The sequence below is a fragment of the Syzygium oleosum genome, unplaced genomic scaffold (genome assembly GCF_021117445.2).
Source record: "Syzygium oleosum isolate NSW1041296 unplaced genomic scaffold, Sole_v2.1 Sole_v2.30, whole genome shotgun sequence".
Lineage (NCBI taxonomy): Eukaryota > Viridiplantae > Streptophyta > Magnoliopsida > Myrtales > Myrtaceae > Syzygium > Syzygium oleosum.
Genome location: NW_026607514.1, coordinates 1,726,100 through 1,744,391, shown reverse-complemented (window position 1 = coordinate 1,744,391; position 18,292 = coordinate 1,726,100). Strand labels below are relative to the sequence as shown.

At 40.5% G+C, this 18,292-nt stretch overlaps 1 protein-coding gene and 1 pseudogene across 2 annotated transcripts in view; one reads left to right on the top strand and one right to left on the bottom strand.

The window, feature by feature from the left end:
- The window catches only part of LOC115661893 (probable LRR receptor-like serine/threonine-protein kinase At1g56140), a 124,785-nt gene extending 116,170 nt beyond the window's left edge, over positions 1 to 8,615 (bottom strand). Inside the window, exons 1-9 of one of the 2 annotated variants that reach the window (XM_056304040.1) lie at positions 8,427 to 8,615; positions 7,344 to 7,530; positions 6,544 to 6,615; positions 6,229 to 6,300; positions 6,036 to 6,107; positions 5,157 to 5,228; positions 4,563 to 4,634; positions 4,389 to 4,460; positions 4,182 to 4,253 (exon numbers count right to left, since the gene is read on the bottom strand). In XM_056304040.1, coding sequence (XP_056160015.1) covers positions 4,182 to 4,253; positions 4,389 to 4,460; positions 4,563 to 4,634; positions 5,157 to 5,228; positions 6,036 to 6,107; positions 6,229 to 6,300; positions 6,544 to 6,615; positions 7,344 to 7,530; positions 8,427 to 8,592 — 857 coding nt within the window. In that variant the 5' untranslated portion in view covers positions 8,593 to 8,615. The remainder of the gene's footprint in view (positions 1 to 4,181; positions 4,254 to 4,388; positions 4,461 to 4,562; positions 4,635 to 5,156; positions 5,229 to 6,035; positions 6,108 to 6,228; positions 6,301 to 6,543; positions 6,616 to 7,343; positions 7,531 to 8,426) is intronic. The other variant, XM_056304039.1, reaches the window with a different exon arrangement.
- A 401-nt stretch (positions 8,616 to 9,016) lies between these two features.
- On the top strand, positions 9,017 to 13,595 carry LOC115663537 (AP-1 complex subunit mu-2-like; annotated as a pseudogene).
- The last annotated feature ends 4,697 nt before the right edge of the window (positions 13,596 to 18,292 follow it).

The window sequence follows — 18,292 nt, the reverse complement described above, 5'->3', positions numbered from 1 at the left end:
TATAAGGCCCACATAAACTTGTGACAGGTAACGTCGAATACAATAACATCCCCGCTCTTATGCAAACATGACCGAGAACTGGAACATGGAAATATGGAATGGGAGCCATACACGTGAAATAAACCAAGGAGAAACCTGAGTTAGAATGTCCATCTCAAAAGCTTAAGCTGTTAAGGGGAGGCAGATCGCGTGCATATAATGCTACTATAAACCTCATAGACAAGTGATTAGTGATAATTTAACAAATACTCAAACATCTATGTTACACTCTGAATGGCTTACTGACAAAGTTTCAGCTTAGCAGTCTTTACCAAGACCACATGCTCAAAGTTAACATTGACGGATACATAATTACATATGCTCACGTCCTTTGCCAATCGGACCAATTCCTTTTGAAAATGCAAAGCAATTCCACTCCATTGCACAAAGTCAGCCATAAAAATGAACTTCGATGAGGTTAATTGCAGATGACAAATTGTACATCAAGGCATTCATTATTCAAGTACTTATGGCGACAATTTAAAAAATAAAAAGAATAACCATTCTTGCCAGCAGCAAGACCACAAATATAATGGCAGTTGGTAGAGTTGATTGAGGTCTTACGCAAGAATGTAAAAGCAGTTATGCACTGATTACTTCAGTGATAGCACCCAATGTCTCCTCAGCGCCATACAGGGTGGATAATACTACTTTAAGTTGAGAAGCAGAGACAAATAGAAAGCTGCGTTAAGTGGCTCCTAAGCTTTTATAGCAATGTGATGCTCCAAAACATTTCAAAAAGCAAACACCATGACTGTTTAAGCCCTTTCTTCAGTAACTTTGTCGTTCTTTGATCTGATTACCCAAAATAATTAGGACAAAACCTGCGAGGAGCAGTTGAAAAATCTACAAATTAATGAAGATTCTTCATTAGGAGCAACATTGTGCAAGTCTACAAACTTTGGTGCCTCTTTGTTATGAGGTTCTATCTCTTGGTTTGGCTGCAATCTACAGGGTGATGTTACTAGCTTCCAGGAGGAGGCCTCGTTTTAGAGGAGGTTTATTTGCAATTGCATCAGTGTACTACCACGACTGTTCAGTTAGTTTTTGAGAAATCATGAATCACAGGTGCAAAAGAGTATTTTGACATGTCAAAATGATGATTGATCCGCCTCCTTACTAGCTTCCATATTTAGGAAAACCTTCCACAGTAGGGTACAATGACTTATAATAAGGTTAATTTCTCAATCAAGAAGGAAGACGAGTGACAATTTAATGTAGAACGGTTTCCTTAGGCCCTCGGAATGGCATTTGCTTACAGCCAATCAGCTTTTTCATTTTCCAAGGGTCCCATCCATATAAATACATAATGGGATGATGCTTTGGCAAAAAAGAACTAATGACAGGACAGCCAACCATTCTTTTCGACTCTAGATTAATGAAGAAGAGTATACATTACTGACAACAAAGAGACAAACCACAGATGCAACATTGAAACAAGTATTATTTTGCATTGCGTGTAAAGTTCTTAGTGATGACATTTTTTTCCCTTAAAATCTATCTTTAAGATAAAGTCAAAATTTTTAATTTTAACTTACTAACTCCTGTGTCTTGGCTGCAACGAAATGGTCGTTGAAGGCAAATCCATCCCAAAGGCAAGTCCCTAAGTTCAAAAGAAAGAGAGATGATACTTAACTGTACTGCGTAACAAACATTCAAGTTCTTTTGTATAATCAGGTGTCAGTTTTCATATATTGTGCAACGCGGAGAAAATAGTTGATCTGCCAACTGATGTCTTAATTTTTGTTAGCTAAAGGTGCATGTTTCAATTATTCTCTTATACATAGTAGTTTATGTTTTAGGAGGATCAGCGGCTTTCAGCAAAATGCAAACAAAGAGTCTACATCATGAGTATGCGTCAAAAGGTCATCTATGAAACTTTTCCAGCAAATGAGTCGTTGCTAAATGCAAAAGCCATTAAACGACCACAATTTAGAGGAAACGCCACATTTGATCTGCGATTGAGATGTTTAAATTTTGTACATATATATATGTATACTCCTGCATCCTTCCAGTTGCTGGTACATTATTATCTTGTACCCATAGAATGCCAATATCCATATGTCATACATCTTGACTTTACTCGTTACCATGTACAATTTTCTGGTTGAAGCTACTGGCCATCACGGCAGAGTACAAAAAAGCACACTACAGCAAACATATTGACCTCTAAGCAAACGAATAGGACCATGGTATCACTCTGAGCTAAAAAATTTCTCTACAGTGAAAAATGAGCATAATGCCTTATCAATGAACAATTTAGCACCTTTTCCCACATGGGAAAAGGTATGTTGATCCTTCCAGATTAAAAGTGTTGCATCGACTACGAAATTCATTATTTGTAGGCCTTTTTTCCAGTTACAGACTCTATGTACTTTAACATGTTCCATTTTCATCAAGTTGTTCATTTTAAAACTCATCATTTTACATACCTCTTTCTGAATGAATCATTTCTTTTTTCTTTCAAATCAGAGAAGGAGCCATCTCTCATCTTGTATGCCAATACAGCAGAATAAGGCATCATCATAATAAACATCTACACTAAACGGGAGACCACCAGTAAAACTGACTAGAGAGCATTACCCACTATTTGAACTTTCTTCTGTGAAGTAATTGGCAACGAAGTTACTGAATGTGCATGAAAAAAGCATAAGGTTAGTCTGTGAGGGATACCGGTAATATACAGAGCACACTAGACTATCAAATATGCACATTGGGGGCCAAACAAGAAAGAAAGTACTTTCGGTTGAAGCTTCTATACTTACCTTTGAATGTTTTCCTTGATCCAAGAAGGAAAGTTGCCAGATAAGTTATTGTAAGAGAGATCTCTGTTACACAAACCTGTTCAGTCAAATTGATCCCACAATGTCGTGCAGTTTAGTAGATGCTCATTGGTTTGATTCACTCACATATAGCCAAGAGAGATGCCTTTCTTTGAGGGGAGGGCTCCACTCAACTTATTACTTCCGAGAGACCTAAGCATGAAATAGGCATTATTTGATATTGGATAGAACATCTCAAATGATTTGGATAACTAATCAAGATAGATGCCTTACAAATAAGAAAGTGAACCTAATGTGAATATGGAATCTGGAATTGATCCATTCAGATTATTGAAGCTTAAGTCTCTGCAAGGCAAAAAATTGTCGATAAGAATATGAGAAAAATTTAATGATTTTCTTGCAGGTGGAATCAATCTTTCAGAATCAGTGTAAGTCAACCAAAACTCTGAGACCGCTGGAAATCAACCTCATTAAACAGAACAGGGTTTGGTTACTTAGTGTGACAACAAAAAAAAAAAAAAGAAGAAGAAGAAGTGCATGGTTAAGGTTGCATTGAAAAATCCCCAGAAAGCAACAAAAAAGATAGAAACGGTATAGTATGTTGGGTAACTAAACAGTTAGCTTAGTGGGTTTCTGGTGGGACCTTTGCTTTAAACATTTCTCTTTTTCTTCTACCCTTAGAAAGTGAATTTGGACTTATTTTATGTGTTAAACATTCCATATTTTACAAATACCAGTATCTTAGCATTTAAAGTCACCCCAAATTTTTTCATCTTTTACAAATTAAATTATTTCAGCAGGGAATCCGACGTGGCTTATTTTGTTGGCCTAAAGCTGAAATAAACATTCCCTTTCATGGGAGCAACAGCAAAATAAGCTCTAGGGCTTCAAAATGAGCTAATTCTTGCAGGGAACGATAAGATGTATGTTTTAGCATCTTTTATTTGTCTCAAAGAATGACCACAGGGAGCTATTAGTTGCAGAGCTTTTCATTAATTGGTAGATAACTTACAGGTGCTCTAATTTTTCGTTACTACTGATATATGGTGGAATAGTCCCATGAATATTGTTATTCCTCAGAACTCTGCAAGCAGTCAAACCTATATATGTTAGATACCTCAGATAAAATATAACTGAACGGAGAAAAACACTGAAAAGTGTCAAATTTGACTAAGGCTGCCTTACAAAGTTGTGAGATTCCTCATGTCATTTAGAAATTCTAGTGTGGAGATGCCATTAGAAATGTCGGTTACTCTCCTAGAATTCAAGTTACGTATGAGGTTATCCAGAAATTAGCCATGTAGAAACAACAAAAAGAAGAAAAAAAGATAGTACTGGGTTAACCATGAACATGCTTACAATTCTTTTAAAGAGGTTAATTTGGAAAAGGTTGATGGTATTGGACCGGCAAAAGAATTGCCTTGCAGCCTCCTACATATAAAATTAGGACAAGATGATTATTGATTTGACTTCAGCAATAAGATCCAGCATACAGAGAACCTAAGTTCCATCTCCATAAGGGTAAGAACAGGAAAACAGATGATAAATCAAACTATGCCACCGTACAGCTCAGTAAGTTTGAGCCAGTTTCCTATGAAGTCAGGGATGGAGCCTGTGAGATTATTGTCAGATGCCCACCTGAGGTTCAGAGAATATCAGAATGCCTGATGTCCGTAATGACTCACAGAAAAGTCCTGAGATTACACACCATTGGAAACAAAAGGTTTTATAGGGTCTTACAGGGTATTTATATCTGTAAGATTTGCATAAGATGAAGGAATCGCGCCGCTGATTCCTGAGCTAGAGAAGTATCTGTCCACATGAAAATTTCATGAAAAGTTAAATGGACAATGTTCGTGTTTTCTCTTGATAAAAGAAGACAATTTTAATGGATCAACTAAGCAATAAATGGTGACAAAGTAGAAGCAGGTGATTATAAACGAAAAAGGAACCATTTCCTCACTTTAATTTAACCAGAAAACAGTTGATACCAACTTCATAACATCAATCTACAACATCCACCCTTTCTAATAGTGTTGGCAAACAGGAAAAGAATACAGACATGATAAGAGAGAAATGGAGTTTAAGACAAAATACACGTATTTGAATTAGGGCGTTTCTCGTTCGAAGATATGGAGTGGTAACTGACTTTTCAGCTAAGTCCAGAGACCATTACTGATATTTCCATCATCATAGCATGTGTTTTAATTTAGGGCGAGTGAGGATCACAATTTAAGGGAACCAAAATAAAAAGCAACAAAAGTTGGAAGACTATATGCAACTTCGTCGCATAACAAATTTTGAGAAGGAACTACAGAACATGAAGAGACTCACAACTTTTGTAACTTTGAGAGATTTCCAAGAGTGCGTGGTAGAGAACCAGAGAAGTTATTTTCTGCGAATGACCTGCAACAAGTGCAAATCTCAAAAGTCATTATGTTCAGATGGATCTAATGGAGCAAAAGAGAACGAATAATAAATTTGTAGTTCTTGTGACTGGGGGGCATTTAATTGAACACGATACTAAGTAACAGGGAAATAAGCAAAGCTTCCATTGCATATCTACAGAAGCATAGACAAACTAATGCATATGCAATCATCACAAACCTTTCACGCTTATGTGTTCTGTTACCTCCATATGTGATTCAATCAATATAAAAGGTCAACTACCATTTGCCAAAACTTGCACCCCTCTGGCATTATCTTCTGTCTATTTACAAAAACTTTCTGGCGCAAATGCACGCTTTGCTCATGATGATGCAAGAAAACTCACTAACTTTGTCTTCTAAGTTTTAAATTTCACCTTAGCGATGGCCCTAAGACAATTTTACTGATCCAGCATAGAATAAACCCACTCATCCTTTAGCAGTATATATCACTTATAGATCTCTTATAACAGGGAAGGGTCGCTCAAACATGGAACTTGATGTCTCCTCTGTAGCAACAGACTATATCATTGCACATTCCTCTTGAGTGTCCAGAGATGGAGCTCCACAGTATGCAATCTAAAAGCATGTACTGAGAATTTAACGTAGATTAATTGTGATGAACTCCTCAATCCTCAAGATTGACAACTCACACGTGCATTAAGAAACGGAGTATAAGCAACTCCATGGCTACAAATATCGATTCTTTGTGATCAAGATACACTCAAGTCACATCAAAAAATTGAAATCCAGACTCCGATACACTCAAGCTACCAGCATGACTTACACTGCTAGCAGCTCAGTAAGGCGTCCGATCTCGTTCGGAAGCTCCCCGGAGAACACATTGGCATTAAGGCTCCTAAAAACAGTAGAATGTGACAATAACTAGAGAGGGACCAACAACAACTTAAACATCATAAAACCATGAAAAAGAACCCTTTAATCAAATCACATCGTTCTTGTCACAGTGGGGGAATTACAAGTATTGCATGCGACTCAGATTGCCGACCTGCGCCGATATTGAACCCGTCAAGAGATTCAGACCCAAGTTCCTGCGACCAAAAATCAGTGAAAATTCAGACCCTTTCAGACATCTATGCGCGTGATAAAACGAGGAAAAACAAAACAACTGCTCATGAATCTTCACTTTAATCAAAACATTTGTCCCTGCCGCCGACACAAGCTGACTGCAGGTGTTTCCCTGCCGCTGGTTTCGACTCGAATTCAACCGTCGCAAGACCAGGAGACCAAGTAACAAAAAATTTAGGAAAAAGCAAGCAAAACAGGAATCGTACAAATATGTGAGGTAACTCAGACTCCATAGCTCCTCCGGAATCGTACCCACCACGTTCAGCATATAGATCTTCCTGCAAAACGACACGGTGTTAGTGTTTCAGATTTTGTGACAAATCGAGACAGATAGAACAGTTTACAAACCGTCCAATTAAATCCGCGTAACACACATTTTCAAGCATACCATTAGGAGTGAACAGTTCGAGGTCGGTCCAGATTCCACTTGGAACCTATCCATTAGAATCGGTTCCCAAATTTTTGGAACTTGAAATCTACCATGCATACTCTGTAACCTAAAACCTATCCAGTTACAGGTTCCAATGTTGGTTCTAGGGTTTATCCAAGTTCCACTCGTATTCTTAATTGAACAATTGCAGTGAATTATCATCTTAATGACTACCATTTGCTACTACTATTTACTAGCCTCAACTCATATTTAGACACATGAAGAACATGAAACATTAACAAAGTAAAAGTCTCGGTCATGGATATCGCCGGAAATGAAAGCTCGGACTAGTGATTCTATAATACACACTCATCATCGGATGCCATGGAATACCATCGGATTGCACGAAAACATAGAACAAGAAAAACACAAAAACAAGTTCCAAGTTATGGAACCTATTTGTCAGAACTGGTTTTTCAAATTTTGAAATCTGGAACCTATCCTGCATATCCCGGAACTCGGAATCGGATCGAGTCCTAATAGCCCGGTTCTTTGGCTTCCGGTTCTACCCTCGAACCATGCTCGCTCCTAGCGTACTTAATTACTAAACCAATCGAGAGAGCCATTGGTACTCACAGTTCAGTGATATGACAGGTGGAACCACTGTCATAAGAACAATCGCATTTGATGTACGGCAGGTTGTCGGTGTCATCGATGCTGGTATCAGAGAGGGCAACGCCACTGCATGGTTCTCCGCTGATGTTCCACTTGTTCCGCGGCGCAGCCAGGTTCCATTGTTGGAATATACGGTTCAAAGCTTGTACTGTGTAATTAATAAACAAGCACAAAGCAAAAATAATGATCAGGATTTCCACAGGAACTATATGAAGGCAAATGGAGTTCAATGCTAAGCCAAACTGGTCGTATGTTCCTCGAGCCCAATATATAAGTGGCCATCGCTCCCAAGTAAGTCTATCTCAAAAATTACACATCCAAAGGCCTATTTTCCTAACAAAGTCCCTAACTTTAGATCCAATCTCAATTTTGTCTCGAACTTTTCATTTTCTTAAAAAAAATGCCCACCTTTTAACCGATTACATGAATGAAGGAGGAACTGTCCTTTCATTAGGGTCGGGGGAAAATACGGTCGAAGCAAATAGCCTTTCCTTTCTCTATTTTCCAGTTTTACCCCCTTAATTTGTTTATAAAAAGAGTTTATAATCACTTAATAAGATATAAGTTATTGGTGAAGAATTCATCTTGATTTATTCCTCTAGTCTTTTGCCATAAAATTTTTTATTAGCTAAATTAACTTATAAGTTTCATACCATGTTATAGATGTACAAATCAATTGTTTTTCATAATCCAAAAGCACACGCATGAAAACCCAGCTACCAAATCCACTGACGCCCCAACTAACTACACCAACTTCTGGGATCGATGTACAAATCAATTTCATCTAATAAATCAATAAAAAGTTACGCGGAGAGGCTAAAAGTTGAAGTCTTCTTCACGGGTTTCAGGACAATGACTTGACAAAGATCTTGTGCACAAGATATGGACATTCATGATATCGGGATTCCTGGAAATTCTTGAATTTTTTTCGCTATCAATGAAGCTGGTGCAGCTCCTAGCCACTTTATCGATTCGTTTCCTCGTTTGAATTATGAAAAACCAGTGTTTATGCATGAACAATTGTGAGAGAGAGAGAGAGAGAACCTTCAAGCGGATCTGTAGAAGCTTGAGCCATGGCCATGTCAGGGATTACCCAGGAAAGGGAAGCGAAGAAGAGGAAGACGAATCTTGAAGGGAGCTGCCTGGACTCCATTGATTCCATAACCCAAGAGAGCCAAGCATTATCTGAAACGCGCATCGACGAGACCATATCTTCTGCTCCTAGATCTACCAAGTCATGTCCATAAAGTTCTCATCGGCCTAACAGTAGATTCACTAAATGCCACCGAAGCCGGCGGGCCGGGACCCGATTTTTCCACTTAAAAAATTAATTTTCTTTCCCCCTTTAGCCCTGCACCTCCTCTGCACGCTAAAGACCTGCGCCCCTTCATCAGCAGTCTCTCTCCCCTCTCCCTCTCCCTCTTCATTAATGTGGGGCGTCCTCCTTCTCCCTCCTTCTCTATCTCCTTGGAGAAAACTCCTCTCTTCTCACGCACGAAGCCCCATATCTCTCTCTGTTTTTTCAAAAAATCGCTCCCGCCCGCCCGCTAGTCCCGACCTCCGCCGTCGCCTCCGCCCGCCCAAGAGCAGCTGACTCCCGAACCTCTCACCGCCGTCGCCTCCGACCTCCGCCGTCGCGTCTGCCCGCCCAAGAGCAGCTGGGTCCCGAGCTCTGACCGTCGTCGCCTCCGACCTCCGCCGTCGCCTCGGCCCTCCCAAGAGCAACCCGAGCATTTGGCAATGCAGCTTTTGTCGTCGCGAGCTTCGCAACGCATCAGTTCTTCGCTGAAGCTCCTCCGCCATGCGCCGCCGTCACCAACATCTCCTGCTGTTTCCCCTTCTTCTTTCGTGCCCAGATGCTGCCTAGCTGTGTCGACTCTGCAAACGCGATCGAACCTCCAAAAAGACGCAGCAGCGAGCGATCCCGGGCGATTTCTTGAGATGGGCTGCGCTCGGTTCCGGCAGAACGTCGAGATTCGCCACCGGGTTCGCGCCGCTGGAGCCCAAGCCGTTGGATTCGATCATGGACGTAGGGAGAGTGAAGGTCCGTTCGGCCGAGGAGATAGCCTCAGTTTGGGATGATGTAAGCATTCCAAGTCCATTGCTTCTATACTGTTGTTATTGATGTGTCCAAAATGCGTGTTTTCGTAATTATTTTGATGCATTATAGAGATTGTATTTGTTCTGGGGGGCTAGGAATTGCTACAAAAAGTTATTTCAGAAGCTCGTTCGATGGACGCCTATCTGACCGAATTTGGCTTCTGTATTTTGGAACCAACACAACAAACTGTAACTGATAACTCTCTGTATCAAGTTGTTGGTTTGGTGAAACACTCTACATTTACTTGAAAAATAAGTTTAATAATCTGGCTTCGTCATTTCAGAAGAAGAATGGAAAGTGGAAGGATTTGTGGACAGTAGCTTCACAAATTTATTGCAACTCGTAGTGTAATTAAAGGATGACAGTGGGCTCAAGTGAAAATAGGAACCTCTAGGTTGTTGCAAGGGTATAGCATTAAGATTCTGAGAAACTAGTCTTTACAAGTTTAAGAGCTCTCTTTTTGGAGGGCCTGGACGTCCATGTCAAGCATTCTAATAGGCAAACGAGAGACCTGCTAATGTAATATTTGCCACTATTTACACAGAAGTTTACAGAATGAAGACGGAACCGCTTTAATATTTTTACTCCGGTTTTGAAATAGTAAACATAAATTTTGTTCTGAGGTATTGTACTTTGATTAGTCAAAAAACAGCAATTGCTCTCCCATCCTGAATCTACTGAAGATTGATAGTGTTCCTGCACTGTGCAGTCTGTATGCTATAAAATGCTATTGTCTTTTTCCCCCTTATTTCAGTAGTAATCTTAAAACTAGCATCTATTCACCACGCCTGTTCTGCCGATGCTTGAAATGTCTGATGGTTGGTTCTGTGTATTTAAGTATTTTAGCTCTTCTCGCAGCAAGAAGTTGCTCATTTTTACCATAATTATGTCAAGATTTACATTACCAGAAGTCTTTCTAATTTTGGACTCAAGTAAGATCATGAAGTTTGGTAACGGCAGAAGTTGACCTTGTCATATCAACATTAATGTGAATTAGTATGTATTGTGCCCTTTCAGCTTGCTAATCATCTGATCATGCTCTCTGGCATGTCTAAGTTTGTGGCAAAGGATTTGGTTGAATGTATTTTGCCAATCAGACCGAATTTGGTTTCTGTATTTTGGAACCAACACAACTGTAACTCTCTGTATCAAGTTGTTGGTTTGGTGAAACACTTTACATTTACTAGAAAAATAAGTTTCATAATCTGGCTTGGTCATTTCATTAGAAGAATGGAAAGCGGAAGGATTTGTGGACAGTAGCTTCACAAATTTATTGCAACTCGTAGTGTAATTATAGGATGACAGTGGGCTCAAGTGAAAATAGGAACCTCTAGGTTGTTGCAAGGGCATAGCATTAAGGGCCCGTTTGGTAATGTGCCAAATAGTGAAAATTTATGTTCTTTTGTTTCCAGAAATAGTTTGGGAACAGAAATGCGTTTGGTAAACTTTTTGTTCCTTGGCACATTTTTGCAAAAATTTGTGCCGAGAAACAGTTTTGGAAGAGAAACAAGAAGTAAAAAGTTCTTGTTTCTCAAGCAATTTGAGAATCAGTTTTTTTCTTCTTTTCTTTTTTTCTTTTCTTATTTTTGTGTTGTTCTTCCTGGCTGGGCCGGCGGCACGGCCCAGGCAGCAGCTTCGTCACGGCCCTCGTTGGCCGCCGGCGGAGGCGAGGGTCGCCCTCTCCGCCTGGGCGAGGCGGCCTCGCCCAGATCGAGCGAGGCCGAGCCTCGCCGTCGGTCGCGACGGCGAGGTCGGCCTCGCCCAAAGACGGCGAGGGTCCAACCCTCGCCGGCCCTAGGCTGTGGCCAGTCGCCGGCGACCAGCCATGGCCAAAGAAGAAAATGGGTAAAAAGAAAAAAAAAAATTCAAAATATTATTTGGGAACAGAAATTTTGTGTAATTACCAAACGCATTTCTGTTCTTTTCTACTCTAGGAATAGAAATTTTGGACAGTTTATCAAACGCCTTCAAATACTCAGAAATTGTTTCCGGGCACAGAATAAAAAAAAATCATTTCTGTTCAGAAATAGTTCCCGGGCACAGAATGGTATTCATGCGCACCCTAAGATTCTGAGAAACTAGTCTTTACAAGTTTAAGAGCTCTCTTTTTGGAGGGCCTGGACGTCCATGTCAAGCATTCTAATAGGCAAACCAGAGAAAGAGTATGAAGCTCAAGGATGATGACAACAGAGCAGAATATTGCATCCTCTTTGACATAGGGGATCTTAAAAATTCATGATTTCCTATTGCTCTTTTGGGATGTAGAACTGTGACTTATGAGAGAAGGAAGAGGAGCTAAAAAAACTCCTTAACTCTACGAAGACAGGAGCAGGAATAGGAATCTGTTGTTTTTGCTGTATTTGACTGTTCTTTTTGTTTCTGACATATTTTTGGGTGTGATCTTATAGATTCTTAACTCGATTGATTTTTCTCTCTACAGTGGCATGCTAGAGTGCAAGCTTGGCCTAAATGATAGAGTATCATTGGAGGGGCCCAAGGTCGAACAACAAAGGGAAAGGCAATTGTTTTGGATGGCATAAAGTTCCATCAGTAAGTTGTCTAACTCCATTAGCTCCTATGTTGGCTGAACTGCTTGTTAAGATGATTCTCCTTTCCTTTTTCTTCTGTCCATCTCAGTTTGATCTATCATTTTGGATTGAACTCTGTGTTGAATTAGGTGTGTACGCTTGGCCCGCTTCGAAAATGATAGGACAATCTCCTTTATACCATCTGATGGATCTTTTGACCTTATGACATAGACTCAGTACTCAGGTTTGCTTCGAACTTTGATTTTAGTTATTTTCCTATCATTGCATTTGTAGTCTTCTGAAAGATGCATTTATTTTTTCTACTTCAGGTAAAGCCACTTATCTGGGTGGAAGCCCAAGTAGAAAGGCATTCAAGAAGTCGTATTGAAATCATGGTAAAAGCTAGGAGCCAGGTCAAGGAGCGCAGGTGATTGTTCTTTTAATGATTATATAATTGCTTTTCTTGTTAATGATTTATCAGAATTCTAAGTTTGATTTGAAAAACTGTACTGCTACAAACGTTGAAATTGAGTTGCCAGTTCCTGCTGATTCTACGAATCCGAATGTTCGAACTTCAATGGGTTCTGCGTCATATGCACCAGAAAATGATGCACTTGTCTAGAAAATAAAATCCTGTCCTGGTGGCAAGGTATGGCTGTGTATCCTCTCACTTGTGTGGGTTGACTGTCTATACCATTGCATTTTAAAAGAATTGTGTTACACATATCTCTAGCCATTTCATTCTCATTTGGTTCTCCTTGCAAAACTGAATTTGCAGGAGTATATGTTGAGGGCTGAATTCAGTATACCCAGTATAACAGCCAAAGAAGCAACTCCTGAGAGGAAGGCCCCCATACGAGTGAAGTTTGAGATACCATATTTCACTGTCTCTGGCATACAGGTGCCTCTCTATAAGGCATAGTTCATTGCTCAAATCTTCCAATATATTCATGGTATTGGTCTGGTTTGACTTAACTGTTGGAGAAAGAATGATGTAAGGAGAAGGGTAAGATTTATTAGTAAAAAATGGTTGGCATGGACATATCAAATCCTAGATGAAGTTTCTTCATGACTATTTTAGTAAGAATCAGAAGGTTTGCCATGAGAAGACGTACAGATCTTTGAATGCCAAAATATCCAAGCATAACATTGTTCAAAATTATTTTATATACTATTAGTTTCTTAGATTGCTGGACATATTCTGCGGTGAAGCCTTTATTTCAACAAGCAAAGCAGAATATTCATTCCGTTTTATTTCTGATCCTTGATGCTGTTTTAGGTGCGGTACCTGAAGATTATTGAAAAGACCAGCTACTAGGCTCTTCCCTAGGTGAGATACATTACAATGGCAGGTGAGTATGAACTGAGTCTTATTTGAGGTAGATTTACCAGACATGCCAAGACTGATGGACAATGACAGAAGCTTCAGAAAATGCAGGCTTTTCGAAGAGTGGTTTGATGTGGATAATATCAGTTTTCTTGTTTTTCGACGCTGTATAATTATTCTTTTGGTTAGGCTTAATTGTTGGTGGTTCCCCAAATATATAGTACTCACATACTTTTGATAGATTTACCATTTTGATATTATGAATGAACGTGCTGTCGAGACCTTCAATTCATATTAACTCTGTGGAGTAGTTCTGCAAAATACGCTTTGATCTTTGTCTTCAGTATAATCCCACAATCTGGTTCTTCAGTTTCATATTGTGGATCTATTCAGTATTTAGACTTGGTGAAGCTGGTTGCAGCCTGTCTTTGAGTGCTATAATGAACATATGGTTGGAAAGATCTTAGCCACTGAATTGTCCTCAGAAGAATCCAGCATGGCATTATCCATGCTTTACCAATCATGGTATGTGGATTCCTGCTGGAATTTGTTTCTATTTTTATTAAGCATCTGCCTTTGGTGATGCCGTGCTCGATTTAGAGGAAGATGATGGAATAAGTTTGGTGTCTAGTGGCTACCCAATATGTCCTGAGTTTGTCTTATATCACGGATGATGCAGTAATCGGTAAGCTTAGAGAGAGAGAGAGAGAGAGAGAGAGAGAGAGTAAATGGCTGTAAAGATGCAGAAAGAATTTCTGTAGACTTAATGCCAAAAGATTTGTTTGTTTCAAATAATTTCACAAACTTAATTTTGAGCTTTCCTATAGCTTCTGTTTTCCCCAACACTGCTAAGATCAAAATGATGTGCCAAAATCGGCATAGACTCAATAGAACGACATGAAGTCAGAGAAACGCTATAAATACCTGACCTCGAGAAAATGTGTGTGAAAAAGAAGAAAAAAAATCTAAGCTAAGACAATGCTTCAAAGGGTCGACTTCACGCAACTCGCATCAGTCTCAATTTGGTCCTCCACGTCTCCAATGACCATCTTAGGTTGCCGATTATCTGGCCCTCAATCTTGCTACCCCGATATAAAGTACAACCAGCCATCCCAAAAACCTGCGATTGCGGTTTTGACACGGTAAGAAAGCTTCCCGATCACCGTCCTTTTTGCCACAAAGCATCACAGTCCACAAATGTATCATCATACAAGTGCAAAAGTAATAGAATATTAAGTACTGCCTTAGAATATACTTCAAATGGTGAATCTTTTTCTGCTTTTCGTGGAACTTTGGATAAAATATAAGATGAGAATTTTTGGAGACCAATCTATGTTTGCTCAAACCAATAACTAATGATCTAAAAAGAAAGAAATAACAAAGCGGTGTTGCAACTAAGACAAAAAAAAAAATCTTGCGGAAACTGGACATATATAAAAAACTCCTGACAACATGCTCTAAACGAGACACTGCTTCCTCAGCTTAAGTCATCTATCATTATTACTTTTAATTTGGGTGTTGATATATAGTAAGAGACAAAATGATCAGGCTTGGGTGAAAGGCATGAGAAGCGGATGAGTGCAAGATTAAGATTTGATTTGCTTTATGTGTAGTGTGCTTTTGTCTTTGCCGGAGTCAGTTAACAAGGTGTATTTTTTTTTTAAATATAGTGGTACAGACAATCTGAGGGACATACAGGTAAATAAAACTAAACCATCAGATACATTCAACATATACAAAATAATATTATCTCGTCTACTAAAGGTTCACTTTCCAAAATGGCATGCACGTTTGCCGCTTCTAATGCAAGAAGCTCTCCTTTTCAACCTTTCAGAGAATGCCTTTGCTTCACCAATTCCCATGACATAGCTGCACAGGATTTTTATCGCACTATCATGATGCTTTATTGCAACATAAGCAGCTAAAAGAGATGATCAGAAATGGATTGAATTCTAATCTAACAATATTGGAAAGATGACAAACACCAAGAATGATCATATGCTAACGAAACATCACCAATAAAATTCACTATTAGTGATATCAGTTCTTCAACATTAAGAATTGTCACCACGTTCAACCTCTTCAACCCAACATCACATAAAATACAAATTCAAGTCAATGCATGTCTACATGCTCTAAAGGCAGGCTTAGATGAAGAGGATGTAACCTATTCAGCACGGGACTGCCATTCCAAAGTGAGATGACCATCATCTACTCCATAACATACCACTAAACGGCAATACCACAGCCAAAAATTAAATATATGTCAATCTCAGCAACCAATAGGTAGGTTAAGAGTGAAAAACAAGCTCTTGGAAAAGCTTGAGTGCAGTTAAGAATTAAACAACCTACTGTTAAATACTTCTTTCCTTTTGAGTGAGCGCATCATACAGATTTTACCCTCTCCTCCTCCTCACCTACTCCTATATCTTCCAATTACCACTTTCTACGTGCATTCATATCTTCTTTTCACTACATTACCAAAGTCCGAATCTTTATTTTCATGACCCCGTACCTCCTCGTACTTTTGGACCATGTAAAGCAAAGGAGACCTAAGCAACTTTTACAGGATTTTAACAAGTTCTCCACCTAAAGTGTTATACATGACAATTCTTACAAAATCTTCACCTTTTTCTACTCATTAGAGGACATAAATGAGAATAGGGCCATAACCCAAGCACACAGAAACCACACAAGCATTGGTACTTTATAAACACTTAGCGGCTTATAAAGTTTAAGAAAACTAGAATATACTGTACAACAAAACAAACACCAAAATACATGAATATCAAGACTGTTAGTTGCTCTCACACCGCTCTATCAGAATTTTCCCTTTCCTAGTATGATTTCGAGCGGAATATATCAATCTTCAAATTTTCAGCTAATAAAGTATAATTGTACTTCTCTAGAGGGATCTTTTCTGCACCATGAAATGGTCTGAAATAGATCACAGCACCAATCTAACTCCAGAGAAGGACATCAACCAAGGCATGCTTCAATCATAACATCCAAGGATATGACATATCAGAGACCCTTCCCTTCCAAGATAATTATAACTTAAGGCAGCAAAAGGTTTTTCCCTTCATGGTAGATTGTGACCAGAAGAACCAGAAAATGGTAAAGTGACTTCTGTAGAGCTCGGGACTGCGCGGGTTTATAGAACTGTAGATATTAAGCTTCTGTTTCAGCAGTTCCGGCAAACATCCGGATCACATTCATGTCCAGAAGCAAAGTAGGGGCATTGCCTACTTCTGCACTGACTTTTTGCACAATGCTCTTGGACGGGCGGAGGCGACGGCGGCGGTTGGGACCGGCGGGCAGGCGGAGGCGACGGCGGAGGTCGGAGCTCAGGACCCAGCTGCTCTTGGGCGGGCGGAGGCGACGGCGGAGGTCGGGACCGGCGGGCGGGCGGAGATCGGAGGCGACAGTGGTCAGAGATCGGGACCTAGATGCTCTCGGGCGGGCGGAGGCGACGGCGGTCAGAGCTCAGGACCCAGCTGGTCTTGGGCGGGCGAAGGCGATGGCGGAGGTCGGGACCGGCGGGCGGGCGGAGGTCGGAGGCGACGACGGTAAGACCTCGGGACCCAGCTGCTCTTGGGCGGGTAGAGGTGACGGCGGTGAGAGGTTCGGGACCCAGCTGCTCTTGGGCGGGCGGAGGCGACGGCGGAGGTCAGGACCGGCGGGCGGAGGCGACGGCGGAGGTCGGGACTGGCGGGCGGGAGCGATTTTTTGAAAAAACAGAGAGAGATGTGGGGCTTCGTGCGTGAGAAGAGAGGGGTTTTCTCCAAGGAGATAGAGAAGAAGAGAGAAGGAGGAGGCCCCATATTAATAGAGAGAGAGAGAGAGAGAGAGAGAGGGGAGAGAGACTGCTGATGAAGGGGGCGTCGGTCTTTAGCGTGCAGAGGAGGTGCAGGGCTAAAGGAGAAAGAAAATTAATTCTTTTGTGGAAAAATCGGATCCTGGCCCGCCGGCCCCACCGTGAGTAGTCGGGAATTACGCTGACTTGACGGTCCGGACCACTCAATATTTTCTCATCGAGAGTATACACTGTCGACGACAAGATGTGATGTCACATAATTTGTTGATGTTGGATTGTCAAAGATGTCCGAATCAGGCCGAACCGACCAGAAAAATTTAAGTCGGAACTCATTCGGTTTGGGTAATGAGTAAAAAAAAAGGGGGGAGGAGGGAAGCATCTTGACGGTTCAGTTAACCGAACCAAACACATTAAACATAATTAGAAAACGAACCCTAAAAAGCTAAACAGTTAACAGTTCCCTCTCCTCCAGAAGTCAGCACCTCTACCTTCTCCCTCACCTCTCCTCCACCATCCCCTCACTTTCACTAGCAGGTCCACCTCCGTCGCCCTCTCCGCCACCTTCCACCAGACCTCCATCAGCGGCACCTCCTCCAGCTACCCGAATAGCCCACCACCAACTCTGCAGAGCTGTGTTCATTGTCATTTAGCTTTTCATGGCAGTCCAAATTTGGATGCGTCCATGGACATCGAGATCTCGATGTGCATTCTATTTCTTCCTCCATCAGTTTCGTCCTTTGGGTATGAAATTGACATCATCTATGTCTAAGCATTGTGATTGCAAAGCAGCAACAGCTTGATAAGAATAAAGCGTATGATGACGATAGAAGACACATTCGATTGAAACATAAAATCTTAAAGCAATTGCTCAAATATGGATTGCATTGATCAATCAATTATATGAATTCAAAAGTGAATTTGGTCGATCCTCTAACTAAACCTTTGGAGTAGTTGAAACATTGAGAGAAACGAGACTTTTGCCAATTTGAAATACCAACAATAGTGGTAATCCAACTTATGTAAATGGTCCCATGAAGTAGGCTCATATGTATAATAACAAGTCATTTCATTATTTTAGAACCATAATGTGTTAGATTCCCTCCTATGGTGTATGCAACTGGTGTTAAACTACATATC